The sequence below is a fragment of the Odontesthes bonariensis genome, chromosome 12 (genome assembly GCF_027942865.1).
Source record: "Odontesthes bonariensis isolate fOdoBon6 chromosome 12, fOdoBon6.hap1, whole genome shotgun sequence".
In the NCBI taxonomy this organism is placed as follows: domain Eukaryota; kingdom Metazoa; phylum Chordata; class Actinopteri; order Atheriniformes; family Atherinopsidae; genus Odontesthes; species Odontesthes bonariensis.
The window spans coordinates 6,780,035-6,794,994 of record NC_134517.1 but is presented as its reverse complement, the minus strand read 5'-3'; the positions used below and the strand labels follow the sequence as shown (position 1 = coordinate 6,794,994).

Here is a 14,960-nt window from a genome sequence, read left to right as displayed (position 1 = left end):
GAGGCAGAGCCTTCAGTTATCAGGGACCTTTATTGCGGAACCAGCTGCCAGTAAATGTCCGGGAAGCAGACACCCTCTTTAACTTTAAAAAAAACTTTCCTTTTTGATGAATCATATGTCAAATAGGCCTGCTATAGGCCTAGACTGCTGGGGGGCTCTTATGTCACACCTTTCCTCACTTTGCTCTCTTTTTCCCTACCTTTTATTTCCTCATATGACATTATGCATATTTGGCATTATTTTTGTCATTAACTTGTATTTCTCCATCTCAACAGGGGGGTATTCCACGAAAGTAGCTAAAGAAACCCAGGCTATATCCGGAAAGCGTCTTGAACTAGCGCCAAACCCCCAATTAAGACTCAAGTCGTTCCACGAAGACATTTTGGCTGCATCTCAGTGAGGCTAATCCAAGCAAGGCATAGCCTAGCTAAGTGCGAGTGCACGAGGAACGTAAGAAGCCCTGACGAGTGGATGGTGGAAAAACAGAGATGGCAGAAAAGGAGAGCAAGACAAGACCTGTTATTTTTTCGGCAGCTGAACAAATAATGCTTATGGAGCTGTATGAGGATTTTAAAAGTGTCATCACCAGAAATGGTAATACAGCTGCGATTAATAAAGCGAAGAAACGGCATGGCAAACAACTGCAGACAGACTAAATGCGTAAGTTAAGAAAGTTTCATACCATTGTCAATTGTTAGACATTTATTTCACTGTCCTCATGTGTTTATGCTCTCCTCTTTGTGTTATAATTTATTTACATAAAGCATGCTGAATTGTCTCTGTATGTGATGTACAGCACAAATATACTGGCCCTGCTCACTTTATTAATAACCCAATAATCGACACGCATCATCATACTTTGTGACTATATTATCCTGTGTGTGTCACCCACATATTATTTTTTCACTGTTACATCTCAACAGGAGCAATCTTAACAGCCAAAAGCGTACCTGGCAGCAGGTGAAGGTAAAGTACAGGAAAATATTTCAGAGTGGTAAGTAGCCTTTGAAGAAATGTGTTTGTCCAATAAAGAGAGCACCAAACTAGATATGGAACACAAGAAACTGAAAATAAAAAAGATCAAGCTAGAGATTATGAAACTGGAGATGGATGTTAGTATAAATTCAGATAAAGGAGAATTTCGTGTTGTGAACTGTATTTAATTCTGTTTTCTCTCCACAGCTTGAGAAACATGAAATAATAATTGAACAATTCAACACAACTCGAACTCAAACTTGTCATTATTGTACGGTTCATGCAAAGTGTTAGAAATGTGTTTTTTACATTTATATTCACAGTGGGGTGCCATGACCTAAACGTGTGGAAAGTTATAAATCATCTCTGTCCATTTAGCCTTCTTACACTTGCTCTGACTTAAACTGCTACTGTGTCGATGCTAAATTATGAAAAGAAGTTCTGACTCAAAGGTCACAACAATAAGGATCAAAGGAAATATCTGTCCCTGTATAGGTCCCTCACTGTGTCAGGAGAACTCAATGAAGAAAAGACTTGAGCCTGAAAAGTTGTCCACAAGACAAAATGAATAAAATATGAAGCATACTATTAATTTAAGATGGCTCTGTCAGAAGTCAGCCATGGTGCCTGAGAAGTTTAAGCAATGAACCTGTATTTAATTTGGCCAAAGGTCATTTCTATCCGTGCCCTTGTTGTAGCATGTGCATGTGCATGCCCTTATTCCTGGATCAGGATATGGCGTGATGCATGGCCTCTGTCCCCAAGCAGGACACCATTGAACTCTCCTGCAGAATAAGAGAAATGTTGGATGGATATACATGTGTTAAGACTTGGCAATTTGATGCAATATGTGCATTATATGGCTATTTATAATAAAGTATGACGAGCACTTTAAATTCCTTAAGATGACCTCTACACCTGACCTCTCATTAGATTACCAAAATTCTGCCATGCTACACCTTACTTCAAAAGTACACTCCTTCGGGTAAGTAAAATTCTTGCGCCTTGTGCATACCTCTGTGCCAGTGAGGATGCTCGGAACATCCAAGAATCATGAACTGATCCCGGCCATTTAGCCTCAGTGTTGGAAATGAAATGACCTCCATCACAGATCATCTGTATGCTCGGATAGGAGTCAATGATGAGGTTTCACAGGGCATAAATGTAAGATTGCTCAGCATTACTCAAAGGGGTTGATGTGGTATTTTTCAAAATGAGAAATCCAGTTCAGAGTCTATGGACAATTATCCCCAAGTGTACCTGTACATTTAGGATATGGACAAATTTTCGGTTTACATAGTCAGCCTCCACGGGTCCAGCAGGGGCCTGGACAATGTGACAATGTTTAATTCCAGACTGAAAACAGTTCTATTTAGATGTGCATATGATACCTGAAAGTATTTTATCCGCACTCTTCACTTTTAAATTAATTAATTAATGATTTTTTTTGTTTTTTGGAATGATTTTATTGCCTTCTTGTGATTTTATGTAGCTGTAAAGCACTTTGAATTGCCTTGTGTACGAATCGTGCTCTACAAATTGCCTTGCCTTGGATGCGTACATGGGTACAGTGTAGTGCACCGATAACATTAGGGAAGCCTGAGGGAGATGATGAACTTAATGCAAATACTTCAGCCAGTAGGTTGTTTTACATTATCGGCTACTGTAAATGTGGAGCAGCAGCCTGAAAGGACAGAGGTCATATCTTTAATATGGTAAGATGTTTTAATTCCTGCGTTTTATCTAATATCTTGTTTGTACAGTGTCCTTGACTGTTTTGAAAGGAGCTTTCAATAATTTGTATCATTAACATTATTACCTGTCCCCCATTTTTCTGAGTCTGGTTCCACGTGGGTGTAGATCGGATGTTTGTTAGGTATTGATTAGTTTTAATGAATACCATGTTTAATACGTGTGTATAGTTGCGTTTCTTTAGTTGCACTGGCACCGACTGATTGATTTTTCGAGACAGTGGAAGTGGTGATATGATAACCACAGTTTTTGCTTCGTTTTTTAGACAACACATGAGTTACGGGAGCGCAGAATTCTAGGTGAACATTTCTTTCCGCAGTCCGTTTCAGCCGGTCGGACATTTTTTGAGTTGCAGCTAAGGTAAGCTTCAACTTTAGCCTGCCCAGGACCAGGCTAGTTCAGCAGCATAAACTACCATGGTTACTCAGCGGGCGTTCAAATAAGCCACCTTTATGGAACGGAACTCTCGCTAAATTTAGCCAGAACCCTAGTAACAGAGAACGTAAATAAAACGTTTGACTTTGGTTCTCTAAAGGTTTGGTTATAACCAAACCAAAATCTACCACTTAAAAACGTTCCCTTTGGTTACAGTGAAACCCAAACGTTCCTTGGACGTTTAGGGAACCACCCATATGAAACGTTAGCCAGTAGTTACACTGCTACTAACCAGCAACGTTATGCTTAGTTGTTTTTCGGTTTTTTTTCAGAACTTAAAGTGTAATTAAAAATTACACTTGGAAAAATGTCATTTTTGTAATTGTAATTTTTCATTAATTTCTTATAATGCCTGAATTGCTCATTATTATTATTATTGAACCAGAAACAAAATATTAAAATACAAAATGTATGATATTTGTTTTAAATTCAGTGAAGGGACACAAACATAGGTCTACAAAGAATACAAAGTTATTTTGAGTATTTATGAATTTTATCTCTGAGTTATATTCATTTACCATTATTTTATACATTTTCCTTGAGCACACCTCCGCCCTTTTTGATGCTGCTGGGCTCTGTAGCCCCTCCCCTCTGCCCTCACAGTCTCGTTGTGTTCAGAGTTGTGTTCTGCTGAGGGTAAGTTGTGTGAATAATACAGCATTGACATCGTGTTATTTTCTTCGAAAATGTAGCCATTTATGATTTAAATATTTGTTGTACATTATTCTCTGTTACATACTTTATGTTACCAAGATGTCTTGTGTTACTTTTTTTTTACCGTTAATATAAGTTTTATGGATGTTTTTAGGTTCGCGTTTTTGGCGCGAACGCACGACATAGTCGTACAATAGAAGTAAATGCTATAGTTTGGATTCAAACAAAGAGCATAAGCTTACTACAACAGCTCTGTACTTTAATGCAGAGAGCAATTTTGTGGACAGGGAACTGCCGTCCTGCCTGTAGGAAAACATTCACATAAGGGATTGAGAATGAGGAGTCACGTGACTCCGGTCGGCCATGTTGGCAGAAGACGCGATTCAAAAGGTAACATTCATTTTTGTTGACTAGTTAAAGTTGCACTATGTAGGATGGCAGTAAAGGCGTTTTTTTTTCAAAATCAGTGAAATATGTGTTCTCCTAATCTCTTGGACTGAGCATACCACTTTATTAGTGCAGCTTTCATTCATCGTTTCTCCATTTATTGTTTATATAGCATATTATTTGAACCAAAGATGAAATGGAATAAGTAAAATAGGCTACAATAAAATAAGTTGTTTTAAATTCAGTTAAATGCAGACACACTCAAGTAAGTCAAGGGCCTAACTCCTTGATAATGAGTTCCATTGTTAGGTGAGCTATACACTATTTGCTATGCACTATATTGAAAAGGTTAATATTTTTTCTATGCATGTAAATACAGTTTTGTTCTACTTGCTGAAAAATCATCTCCTCACACAGATAACTACAAGCTGGCAGAGAAGAAATATGTGCAATATATGGTCAATTCCTGCACAGAGACAGATGATGGCACAGCCATTAACCAGAAAAGAGTGCGCAGGCCCCCCGGGGATATTCCTCCAGTGAGGGTAAGGCCTCTTCAGTACAGACTGAATTATGTACAAAATTAAATAAATGTTTCCTTGTCAGTACAAATGATGGTCTTTCGTTGCAGATGAGTCAGCTCTTCAGCCAAGAAAACAGGCCAGGAATGTGCGGCGATGTGAAAGCCCAGTTGGTAAGTTTGTCAAATAATTTTGCGTATCTTGGTGCCAACATCACAGAAATCACCCATTACATGTTATGTGACTTATCTAATTGGTTCTTTTTTTTCTTTTCAGAACAACACATTCCTTCACCATCATCATGTAAGCGTTTTCCCAATTGTGTGATGCTTCTGTTTTCAAATTACATACATAAGAATCTCGCCATATTATAATTGACATCTGTGTCATCTTTCTATGCAGGGCCTCAAAGCCGTGTAGCCGCCAGTCCCTCCAGCCATGCACCCAGCTGTCAGACGGGTGAAGACTCGGATATTGAGGAACAATCACTATTCCCGGAAGTCGAGGGTATATTTGCTTTGAATTATATATTTATACTATCTGATTACAAGCTCCTAACCAAGAAAGCATGCCCACAATTTTCTTTTCAAAAACTTCAGGAATGACCCATGGCGAAGAGCGGAGGGCATCAGGCATGGCTGTCCTAATAAAGCGTAAGTACTTGATACACAATTGATGTTCACACAGCAAAAGTGTTTTGAGTGTAAAACTACAATGATTTTCATCTCAATTCTACCTTTAGTTATGAAGGAACAGAAGGCCATCCAGTTGCAAACAAGAAGAAGTAAGTACTACATGCACACATTTTCACACATAACAAGTATATTAATTTAAAAAAAATAAAATCAATTCTATAATAAATACACCTAGCAATGGAAGAGCACATGGGGCGTGTGACCAGAAGGATGGAGGCTATCGAGAGGAGGATTGAGGGTTTGGAGAAGAAGTCTGACACGTTAGAGGCTCCTGTTCTCTCCAACCTGCCTCAGCATCAGCCTCCTCAGCAGGAAGAGGTCCTGCTGAGTCAATGTCAAACAGTGGAGGAGCTGGAGGAGCTAGGAGTCTGGCCCAACCAGAGAGAAAGAACCAAATGGTAATTAATTGGTTATAATTATATATGAAGATGTATGCATGTAATGTGTTTAATTTGAATAATGAAAGTAGATCACATAAGCTTTTCATTTGTTTTCACTTCATTTAATTTGTTTAGTCTTTTTCTAGAAACGTTTCCTGGGAAGCCTGGGTGGGGCGAATCCGGGGGCCGCCGTTCGGCGCATGTTACGCCAGGTGGCTACAAATCAGGTCCTGGGGGAGTACAGCCTGAGGGGGAGGAGGGCAAAAAAGGCCTTCCAGGGCCTGGCCCTGTACAAAGTTATTACCGGTAAGTTTAACAGGTATTTTTTTACAATTCAGTGTTATGCCAAGTTTGATTGAGGTTTAAACGTTTTTTTAAACTTTCATTTAACTTTCATTTGTAGAGGCCTGCATGCAGAACTACTCGCTAACAAAGGTTGCTGACATAGAAGAGTGCATTAGCCATGCACTGAAATTTGCACCGCACAGAAGGTAAATGTAAACTTTAGTCTGTCATATCAATCTCTAAATAGTCACATTAATGAAATTAAATATTGGTACTAAGTTGGATTAAACCGTTTCGTATTCTTTTTAGGCCAGCTCCTCAAGACGGAACAGACTGAACCAAATACCAGCACCAGCACCCACACCCATTTTTTTAATTATTGTAGTTAATTGTATTTTATTTATACTGTTTTTTTGTTTATATTTTATTATTATTGTTTTATTGAAATAAAACCATGCAAATACACCCCTTTTTTATGTTTATTCTTGTATTTAACAGTATTGATTTGGTATTAAACATTCAAACGTTTGACTTTGGTTCTCTAAAGGTTTGGTTATAACCAAACCAAAATCTACCACTTAAAAACGTTCCCTTTGGTTGTATAGGGGAACCAACACATAATAAACAAGGTTGGGGGAACCTCATGAGAACGTCTAGGGAACCAAATATCTAACCAACAACGTTGTGGGAACCATATGGGAACGGCAAGGGAACCATATGGGAACCACACACATAACTTCTGGGAACATAAATAGGTGTAACCTGCTAACCAAATTAGAACCGAAAAAAAAACCAAAAATCAACGTACTCAGAACCTAAAAACAAAGGGCTAACGTTCCAGGAACATTCTCGGAACGAAAAATTGTTAGTAGGGAAGTAGCGAAATAAGCCAGGCTTTCCGCTAAGCCAGCTTCTAGGAATACCCCCCTGGTAGCCTATCCTTTGAATGGTGTTGTGGTGTTTGTTGTCCCCTCTTTTCTGCCCTCTCAAACCCCGAAAGGAAGGAAAAGGAAGTCACAAAGGAAGTCACCCTTCCTTTGGTTCTGCCAGAGGTTTCTTCCTGTTAAAAGGGAGTCGTTCCTTTCCACCTTAAGGCGGTAGCATGGTTGCCGCGTCTGTCACGGCGGTGTCGCACCGTGACGTCAAAATGACGTTTCAGGCATGGCGCTTCCCTTGAAAAGACGGCGCAGCTCGTTGTCGTGCACCAGTCGACTTTTGTAACTTGGCGGCGCCGAGCACAACGAACCGGATGGACCGATGTGAGACCAGGCTCAGTGAGGAGGTGCGTTTGTACAGGCAGCTGTACGAAACTGCAGTGAAACAGCACAGGGAGCACGTAAACTCCCAAAACTGGTGCACAGAGATTGGCAGAACTTTGGGGAAAAAGGGAGAGTTCTGTAAGAATGTGTGGAAGAAGCTACGGGACAGATACGTGAAGGCAAAGAAGAGGGCAGAGACTCTGTTGATGCCGGGGGCTTCAAACCTTCACCTCTTTTAACTGAATTAAAAAATTAAAATGATCCGAAAACTGCAGCATTATCATTAATTACAGTATTCTTGCTCTTGACAGCGGCATTGTTTTCTTCTCCACTTTCGTGGTTGTAGAGTAGAGGTAACCTTCACGTAGCAGCGCCACCTCTGTGACGGAGAAAATTGCAACTACTGGCGCGCAACGACTTGCGCCACTATATAGGGTCCTATGGCGGGCACGAACTCGTGACGTCATCACTGCATCATTGAAGCGCTTTGAGGTGACATTTGTTGCGATTTGGCGCTACATAAATAAAACTAAATTGAATGACAGGACACACTGGTAAACACGACTTTATCCCACCTCTGTTGGATGTTGGGGACACCAAATTTTAGATTTCTAGATTTGTTTATATGAAACTAATTTGCTTTGTACTTTTGTCTGTTGAATAAAGGTTCAAACAAATTCTAGGTTTAGGTTATTCTTGCATTTTTATTGAAGGGTGCTTACTATTGCTGATTTTAATTCAGGAAATAACTCAAACATATGAACTGTATCTTAGGAATGCTTCAAAAATGTTTAATTGACAAGACAGAACTTGAAGGAAACTTTTCCTGGAGCTTGCCCCACAAGACATGAAGATGAATGTCTGACACAGTTAATGTCCTGAGTTGAGTGTAAAACTGTTTATTTATGAAATACCTTGAACAAGCCCGGCCACTCAGGTTTAACTCAGAACTGAAATCATGCTTGTGAAAATGGGCCTTCAAATACAATGGCAGGAAACAAAAACTTTCAGAAGAACACACTTCATCTCTTAACTGCTGCACATGGTACCAGTGAGGGGTTCCTACAGATTCTCACTTTCAAAATTTCAGATTTTTCCAGATTATTATTATTTTTGACATGAGTACAAATATCCAGATGTTTATTATAGTTTTGAAATGTAATGGTGAAAATACATGTTATATTATGACTGTGTTATATTGTCAAACATTCGCAAAAATGGTTGCACTTCCAGGAACTGCAGCTCAATGAAATAATTCAAACCAATGCATAGTAATTTTTTCAAGTTGCACTTCTATAACAAAAAAGAACCAGAAAAGCAACACTTCTTTCCAAAGAAGAAGTACTCTAACTTACAAACCGATACTGCCTACACTCCTGTTAACTTCCCTCAACATGTTGCATCCTTTATATAGTATCTGTTTCCACATAAATCTATTCTTGTCTATAATAAAGAACCAAAGATCAGTTGTAAAAAACAGAATCTCTACATTTTCGGTTTCTGTTCAGCCTCGTTTACACATCGTCTTCCCGAAGAAGCCATGATGAACACAGCATCAGGCTCACTGTGACCCAGGCTTACTACCTGCTCCAGCCACCATTAAAAACCAAAGACCAGTGTTTCTCAACGCGTCCTATGAGGATCACTGCTCTACATTTGTTAAATGTTTCCCTGCTTCAACACACATTGCTCACATTAATGGGTCTTTAAAGGGATAGTTCGCCTCTTTTGACATGAAACTGTATGACATCCCATATAGCAATATCATTTATGAACATTTTCTTACCCCCCGCTGCGTCCTGTGAGCCGAATCCCAGCTGAGTTTTGCGTTCCACGAAGGTAGTCCGGCTAGTTGGCTGGGGTCAAAAAGATAAAGCGTTTTGCTTCTCAAAAAAATATCCGTTCAAAAGAGTAATACATTTGCATCACAAAATGTTGTCTAGGAAAAAGTCAGACCTCGCTTCGCTTGGCGCTATTTTTGCCTCCCTTGATATCAATGCGTCCAATGTAAAACTGTGCAGACCGAAGAGCAGACCCAGCAGTCCCCTGCTTCCGAGCAGTAAACACCGTAACAGGTGCGGCTATCGCTAGGTGGCTAGGGAGTGCTCGGTTTGCTCTTCGGTCTGCACTGTTTTACATTGGACGCATTGATATCAAGGGAGGCAAAAATAGCGCCAAGCGAAGCGAGGTCTGACTTTTTCCTGGACAACATTTTGTGATGCAAATGTATTACTCTTTTGAACGGATATTTTTTTGAGAAGCAAAACGCTTTATTTTTTTGACCCTAGCCAACTAGCCGGACTACCTTCGTGGAACGCAAAACTCAGCTGGGATTCGGCTCACAGGACGCAGCGGGGGGTAAGAAAATGTTCATAAATGATATTGCTATATGGGATGTCATACAGCTTCATGTCAAAAAAGGCGAACTATCCCTTTAAACAGACGTGTGCACAACTTTAACACAAGCTGCCGAAGAGAGCCATTTCCTTTCAATCAGGTTTGCCGATGTTTGCAGTCAAACGTTAAAAAGTCTTGTCTGAAGCACTAATTAACAGTTTGTATTGGTGGTGGAATGTTGAAGAAAGTTACAGCATTAAACGAGAAAAATGGAATGCCAACGTTTAACAGTTTTTGGGTGGTCTCCCAAGCAGTCGTCACCTGTGTGTTGACTATCAGAGAAATGTCTTTGTGTGCACTGCAGCAAAAGTAATACGTTGATTTATGTTCGTTGATTTAGGATTCAATAATGGCCATTTGGCTGTTGTTTGTTTGTATTTTAATGGAAATGCAATTTTTTTTTTGTTAAATTTATTCTTGGAAAAAAATATAGTAATTCATGTAATGGTTAATTCTTTCAAATAAGAAACATCCCTCCAAAAACCAAATCCTTATGAAATAAATGTTTCTGTCCAAAGAAAATAAAAGCCAATGTATAATTCATGAATCTAAATTATTGTTAAATATTCATTTAAGTGTCAGGTCAGAAAATCAGCTGTGTCTGGGGTCTTATGAAAATGTATAATTGTGATTGTGGTCACATCACCAAAGGACATGAATTCATTCAAGGCAAAAATATCATCCTCCATTTTGTCCTTTACTGTGCAGTACAGTCTTAGCACCAAATTTGGCAAAATACAAATTCTAAACAGTGAATCCATTTAAGTCCACTGTGAATTCACAGCCTATCACTGTGGAGCGAGTGGGATGCCTCTGGCATCAGTAACTTGGCCTTCTTGCAGGTTTTTGACTAGCTGGGCGAGCCAGCGCTTGGTGGTGGTGTCATCCTTCAGTACCTGGGCGAAGGTGCTGTCCTTCAGCTGGTCTGGTAAACACTGACGCAGGGCCTCTCTGGCTCTGAGGAAAAAATGTTAGATGTTGTAAACTGGTGTATGTTGAAGACATTTTGTGCTTAAATAAACTACTTCTTATGTTGGTGGCTCCAAATGGCCATTGTTCTACTTCAAATAGCTGCTCTTTGTATGTACTTCTCTGGAAAATGCATTCCTCATATGCATTATTGATAATACTTATTAAGATGCCAACTGTATTAGAAAGTGTCTTAGCTATCAGGCAGAAAAAGTGAGAGGGGTTTGTCTGCAGTATGCACTAGAGGGGCCAAACTGAAACATTAAACTATCCAAAGCACTCTGAACCATGTGAGGTATCAAATTCAGATTTTTGCGGCAAGATGGAAAATCATTAAGTGAAAGGCAAGTGAGCATCAATCTCACCATTGATTTCAGGTGATATTGCCCTCTTTTCAATAAACTGACAAGTGGTACAAACATTAGTGTGTGTCAAAATGCAATCATCACTTAGGACATTTCTCCAGTTTTAGGTTAAAAGACAGATATTGATCAGTGTATCGGTATTTTTGACAAAGCCATTTAGCACTCGTGGGCATAATTACGTCTAAACAAAGCAAAAGCAAAGGTCTGGACCTTTAGAAGCTGCTAAATAGAAATTCCCAGGACATTGTAGTGGGATCAGTTGCTTACATTAATGTAAGATCATAAATGCTTCTTGCTGCAGTTAGTCTCAAAAGCAAGTACTTAGCAGCACTCCAGAAAGACCAAGCCCAACTCTCTTCCAATAATAGCAGCAAAAATATGTGTAGTCTGCCAACTCAAAAGCTTCCCATTTTAAAATTGTACTTCAACTGCTTGATCATTGCATATGCTGAATTGAAACTGGAAAGTTGTAAAATCAACTGTCCCCCAGTTGCATTTCCTTCCCTATAAACTTGCGAGTGGGACTAAAATAAACACGGCATGGTCTGAAAGGGTGTCAGTTGAAATCTGACAGACTGCAGATGGCTAAATCAGAAAAACATACATGGTTTTCTTGGAGGAAGAAACTAGTGAGCAGTGTCACACATGGTGACCTCATACACAGCATATTTGTGCTGGTGAAACAAAGGTGAATGTATGGCACGACTGCTAAAAAATCTTATCTGCTGAGCAGTATCAGAGACAAAATCTTACTTGGTAACAATTTGGGCACAGAAAGGCAGCTTAAACTTTTGTCTTAATCATGATGCATGTGGACTATACTGTAAATGTTCTCTGCCCTTTTCCAATAAAGGTAAACATTTTTTTAAATTTATTTATTTTTTTAAATGTAAAAATTTCCACTGACTTCTCCCATAATAAGATACTAGAACATGAAAATTGCTTTCTTAGAAGTCAAAAGGAGTGACACTTTTATATAAAAACACTACAAAAATGCACAAAATAAATAAACACTAAATAATTTGAGATTCACTGGATTTGCAAATACATAGACAAAACATTAATTTTCTCACTGTTGCAACTATGGGGAATACATTACATTGTTGCAATGGCTCCTCCTAGAGGTGAGAGCTGTTGATCAAAATCTTTCAGTCATATCTCCTAGGTGTTGACGTGACATCCATGTTATACAGATTCCCCGTCAATCAAACATTTAAAACAGGACACAACATGAAGTGTGCTACATCTGCAGAACACTGTTTTACCTGAGATTATCTGAGAGGCGAAGATAGCAACGAACAACATGTTTCAGCAGACGAGCTGACGGTTCTTTGGAGAGCTGCAGCACCATTTTGCCCTGCAAAGAGAGTCATAGACACTGTAGATAAATGATGATGTGTTACATGGCACAGATGCAAGCTAATCCTATTCAGATATTTCTTTAAAAAAAAAACACCTACAAGAATCATGGCTACATGAGAGAAACGTTCATAAGTCTGGCATATATAAGCCAGCCCAGTGTCATCCAACAGTATCTTCTGCAGTATGAAGGTAGCAACCTAAAAGAAGGAAAAAAAGAAAAACAAAATGATGTGATGCGTGTACCAATTCTTATTCTGCTCTGAAACACGACAGAAAAATACATGATCTAACTTGCACGACAACAGTGTTTATAGTCATGAATTTAAGGGACTACATCTAAAATGTCAGACAACAATTTTGAAATAAATAATGATATTCAAATAGCTCCTTGAGTCCCAGCAATTTCAAGTATGCCAGGGGGATTTAAAATGACAAAATGCCTTATCAAAGGTGGGAAAATAAACTGCAGATGCAATTTCATTACTTCATAAAAGGTGACTTTTTGACTTATACTTTTAAGTTAAATACCGTCTTGGAGAGTTCGCTCCCTGATTCCATGATGCGGAGACACAGCGGGATGATTTCAGTTGTGAGAAGGAAGTTAATCACTTCTTGTTCATCCGTTTTGACCAAGGCACCTATCGTAAACGGAAAAGAAATTGTAATGCGTGGACTCTGAAACTCTGAATGATGATGAATCTGCAGAAATAATTCTGCATCCAACAACTAAAATACCTAGAACAGAAAGGAGAAATTACCTATAACTCCGAGGCTGGTAAGCCGCAGGTACTCAAATGGCCGTGTTTTGCTCACAGTGTGCAGAAAAGGATAAAGGAAAAGAGGAATGTGAGCTGCAAGAAAAGCCGACCTGTTGAGAGGATTTAAAAGCACTTTAATCAGTGTGTTCATACACAACAAACAAAGTATATATTGAACAAGAAAAACTATGCATTTAGTTTGGAGACAAAATAAGTGAATTCATTGTCTTTATTAACACGACGGATATCTATACAATATTTCTGGAGCATGACAAAGTTAAAGCTTTTAAAGGACAATCTGTAATTGCTATCCCGGAAACACCTGCAATTAAAAGTTACCATGAACATCTCATTACCGTGTCTCTGGATGTGAGGCGACACACTGCAGAAGAGCCAAGGCATTACACACTCTATTAGACTGGTGAGCTGTGAGTGTAGGTGGGTTTATAGATGGATAGATGTTTACTATTTCCTAAAATAAGAAAATAACGCAGTTAAAATAGAAACATTTTATCCATTGTCACTCGTGAAAAAGTTATCCATGTATGAATGCCATCGCTTTAACAGATTAATGAAGTAATAAATGTTAATGCTCATCAGTAATGACTTCATCAATCAACACATCAAGACCACTCAGCAGGTGAAGACAGAAATACCACCAGAGGGAGTCCATGTACTCCATGTAGGGAGAGACTGGTCATACCTGCAACAGGGCAGCAATAGTGCCACAGGAATGCCAGAGCATTGGTGCCAGGTCTGGCACTGACTCGCGTTTCTTGCTAAGCTCCAGCAAAGCATTTTCCCTAGTCTCTGGGCTGGACAACTCATTGATCCACTGATAAATCTTCTCACGGTCTACCTGGGCCAGGGCTGTGACGTTAGTTACAGCCTGTAAAAGGAAGGTGAAAGTCAAATCTATTACCGATGACTATTAGACCAAACCTTGGAAATGCACTGATTTGGAAGAGTTTTGTGAAAATTGCAAATCCTATCTTTTACATTACATTTTTTTCTAACATTCTTATCATTTTAATTGCATCCATCTTGTCACTTATTTTTTGTTGCTGCTATAACTAAATTTCCCTCCTGGGATAAACAAAGTCTTCGGATTCTGATTTTCTCCTCGGTGGACCTGATAGCACAAAGTCTGCATCTATAACAAACATCCAAACAAAATAAAACTTCCAAGGCACATCACTTAATATTCTGATAGAGAACCTTAAGTTTCAAATAAAATGTTTCTGAGCATATAAAGCAAGATAATGGGGGTAAAAGAGACCCTGAAGAACTTAAACATTTAGTGAACCGTTTGATATCAAATACTCACCGCTCCTGTCGCCAGCATTCTCTGAAGCTTTCAATGGTCTCGAAATATTTGCCAAAAATCCCCCAAACTACTGGATCAGCTAAAGTGCACTTAAACAGCAAACTAATACCGGTCCAACACAATTAAGTTGTTAAAAACCAAGAGTCCGTACTGCTAGCTTTAGCTGGTTGCTAAGTGTCTTGGAAAATCGAATCCGATACGCGCGTAATTAACAAACTTTCATGCAACATAACTTCTTTGAACAAAAACTCAACAAAATAACGAAATCTTAACGATATACTTGTTGTGTATTTACAATACAATCCAGGCTTTGAAATTGGAAGCTGTAATAATCGAATATTACAATCTTGTGCTAGGTCTCTGACAATGGAGGCAACATGGATACAAACAACGTAAATATCGCGAGAGGATGAAAGGCTTACACTCTCGGATATCATTT

The 14,960-nt window shown here is 39.0% G+C and overlaps 1 protein-coding gene across 1 annotated transcript; it reads right to left on the bottom strand.

Annotated features, from left to right (window-relative positions):
- Nucleotides 1–9,722: 9,722 nt before the first annotated feature.
- cnot9 (CCR4-NOT transcription complex subunit 9) lies at nucleotides 9,723–14,919 on the bottom strand. Its single transcript, XM_075478620.1, has 8 exons — nucleotides 14,522–14,919; nucleotides 13,898–14,083; nucleotides 13,551–13,666; nucleotides 13,195–13,304; nucleotides 12,965–13,074; nucleotides 12,535–12,633; nucleotides 12,340–12,431; nucleotides 9,723–10,697 (listed from the first exon to the last, which is right to left on the bottom strand). Exons 1-8 carry the CDS (start codon nucleotides 14,537–14,539, stop codon nucleotides 10,529–10,531), a joined length of 900 nt encoding a protein of 299 aa, XP_075334735.1. The 5' UTR covers nucleotides 14,540–14,919; the 3' UTR covers nucleotides 9,723–10,528.
- Between the last annotated feature and the right edge of the window lie 41 nt (nucleotides 14,920–14,960).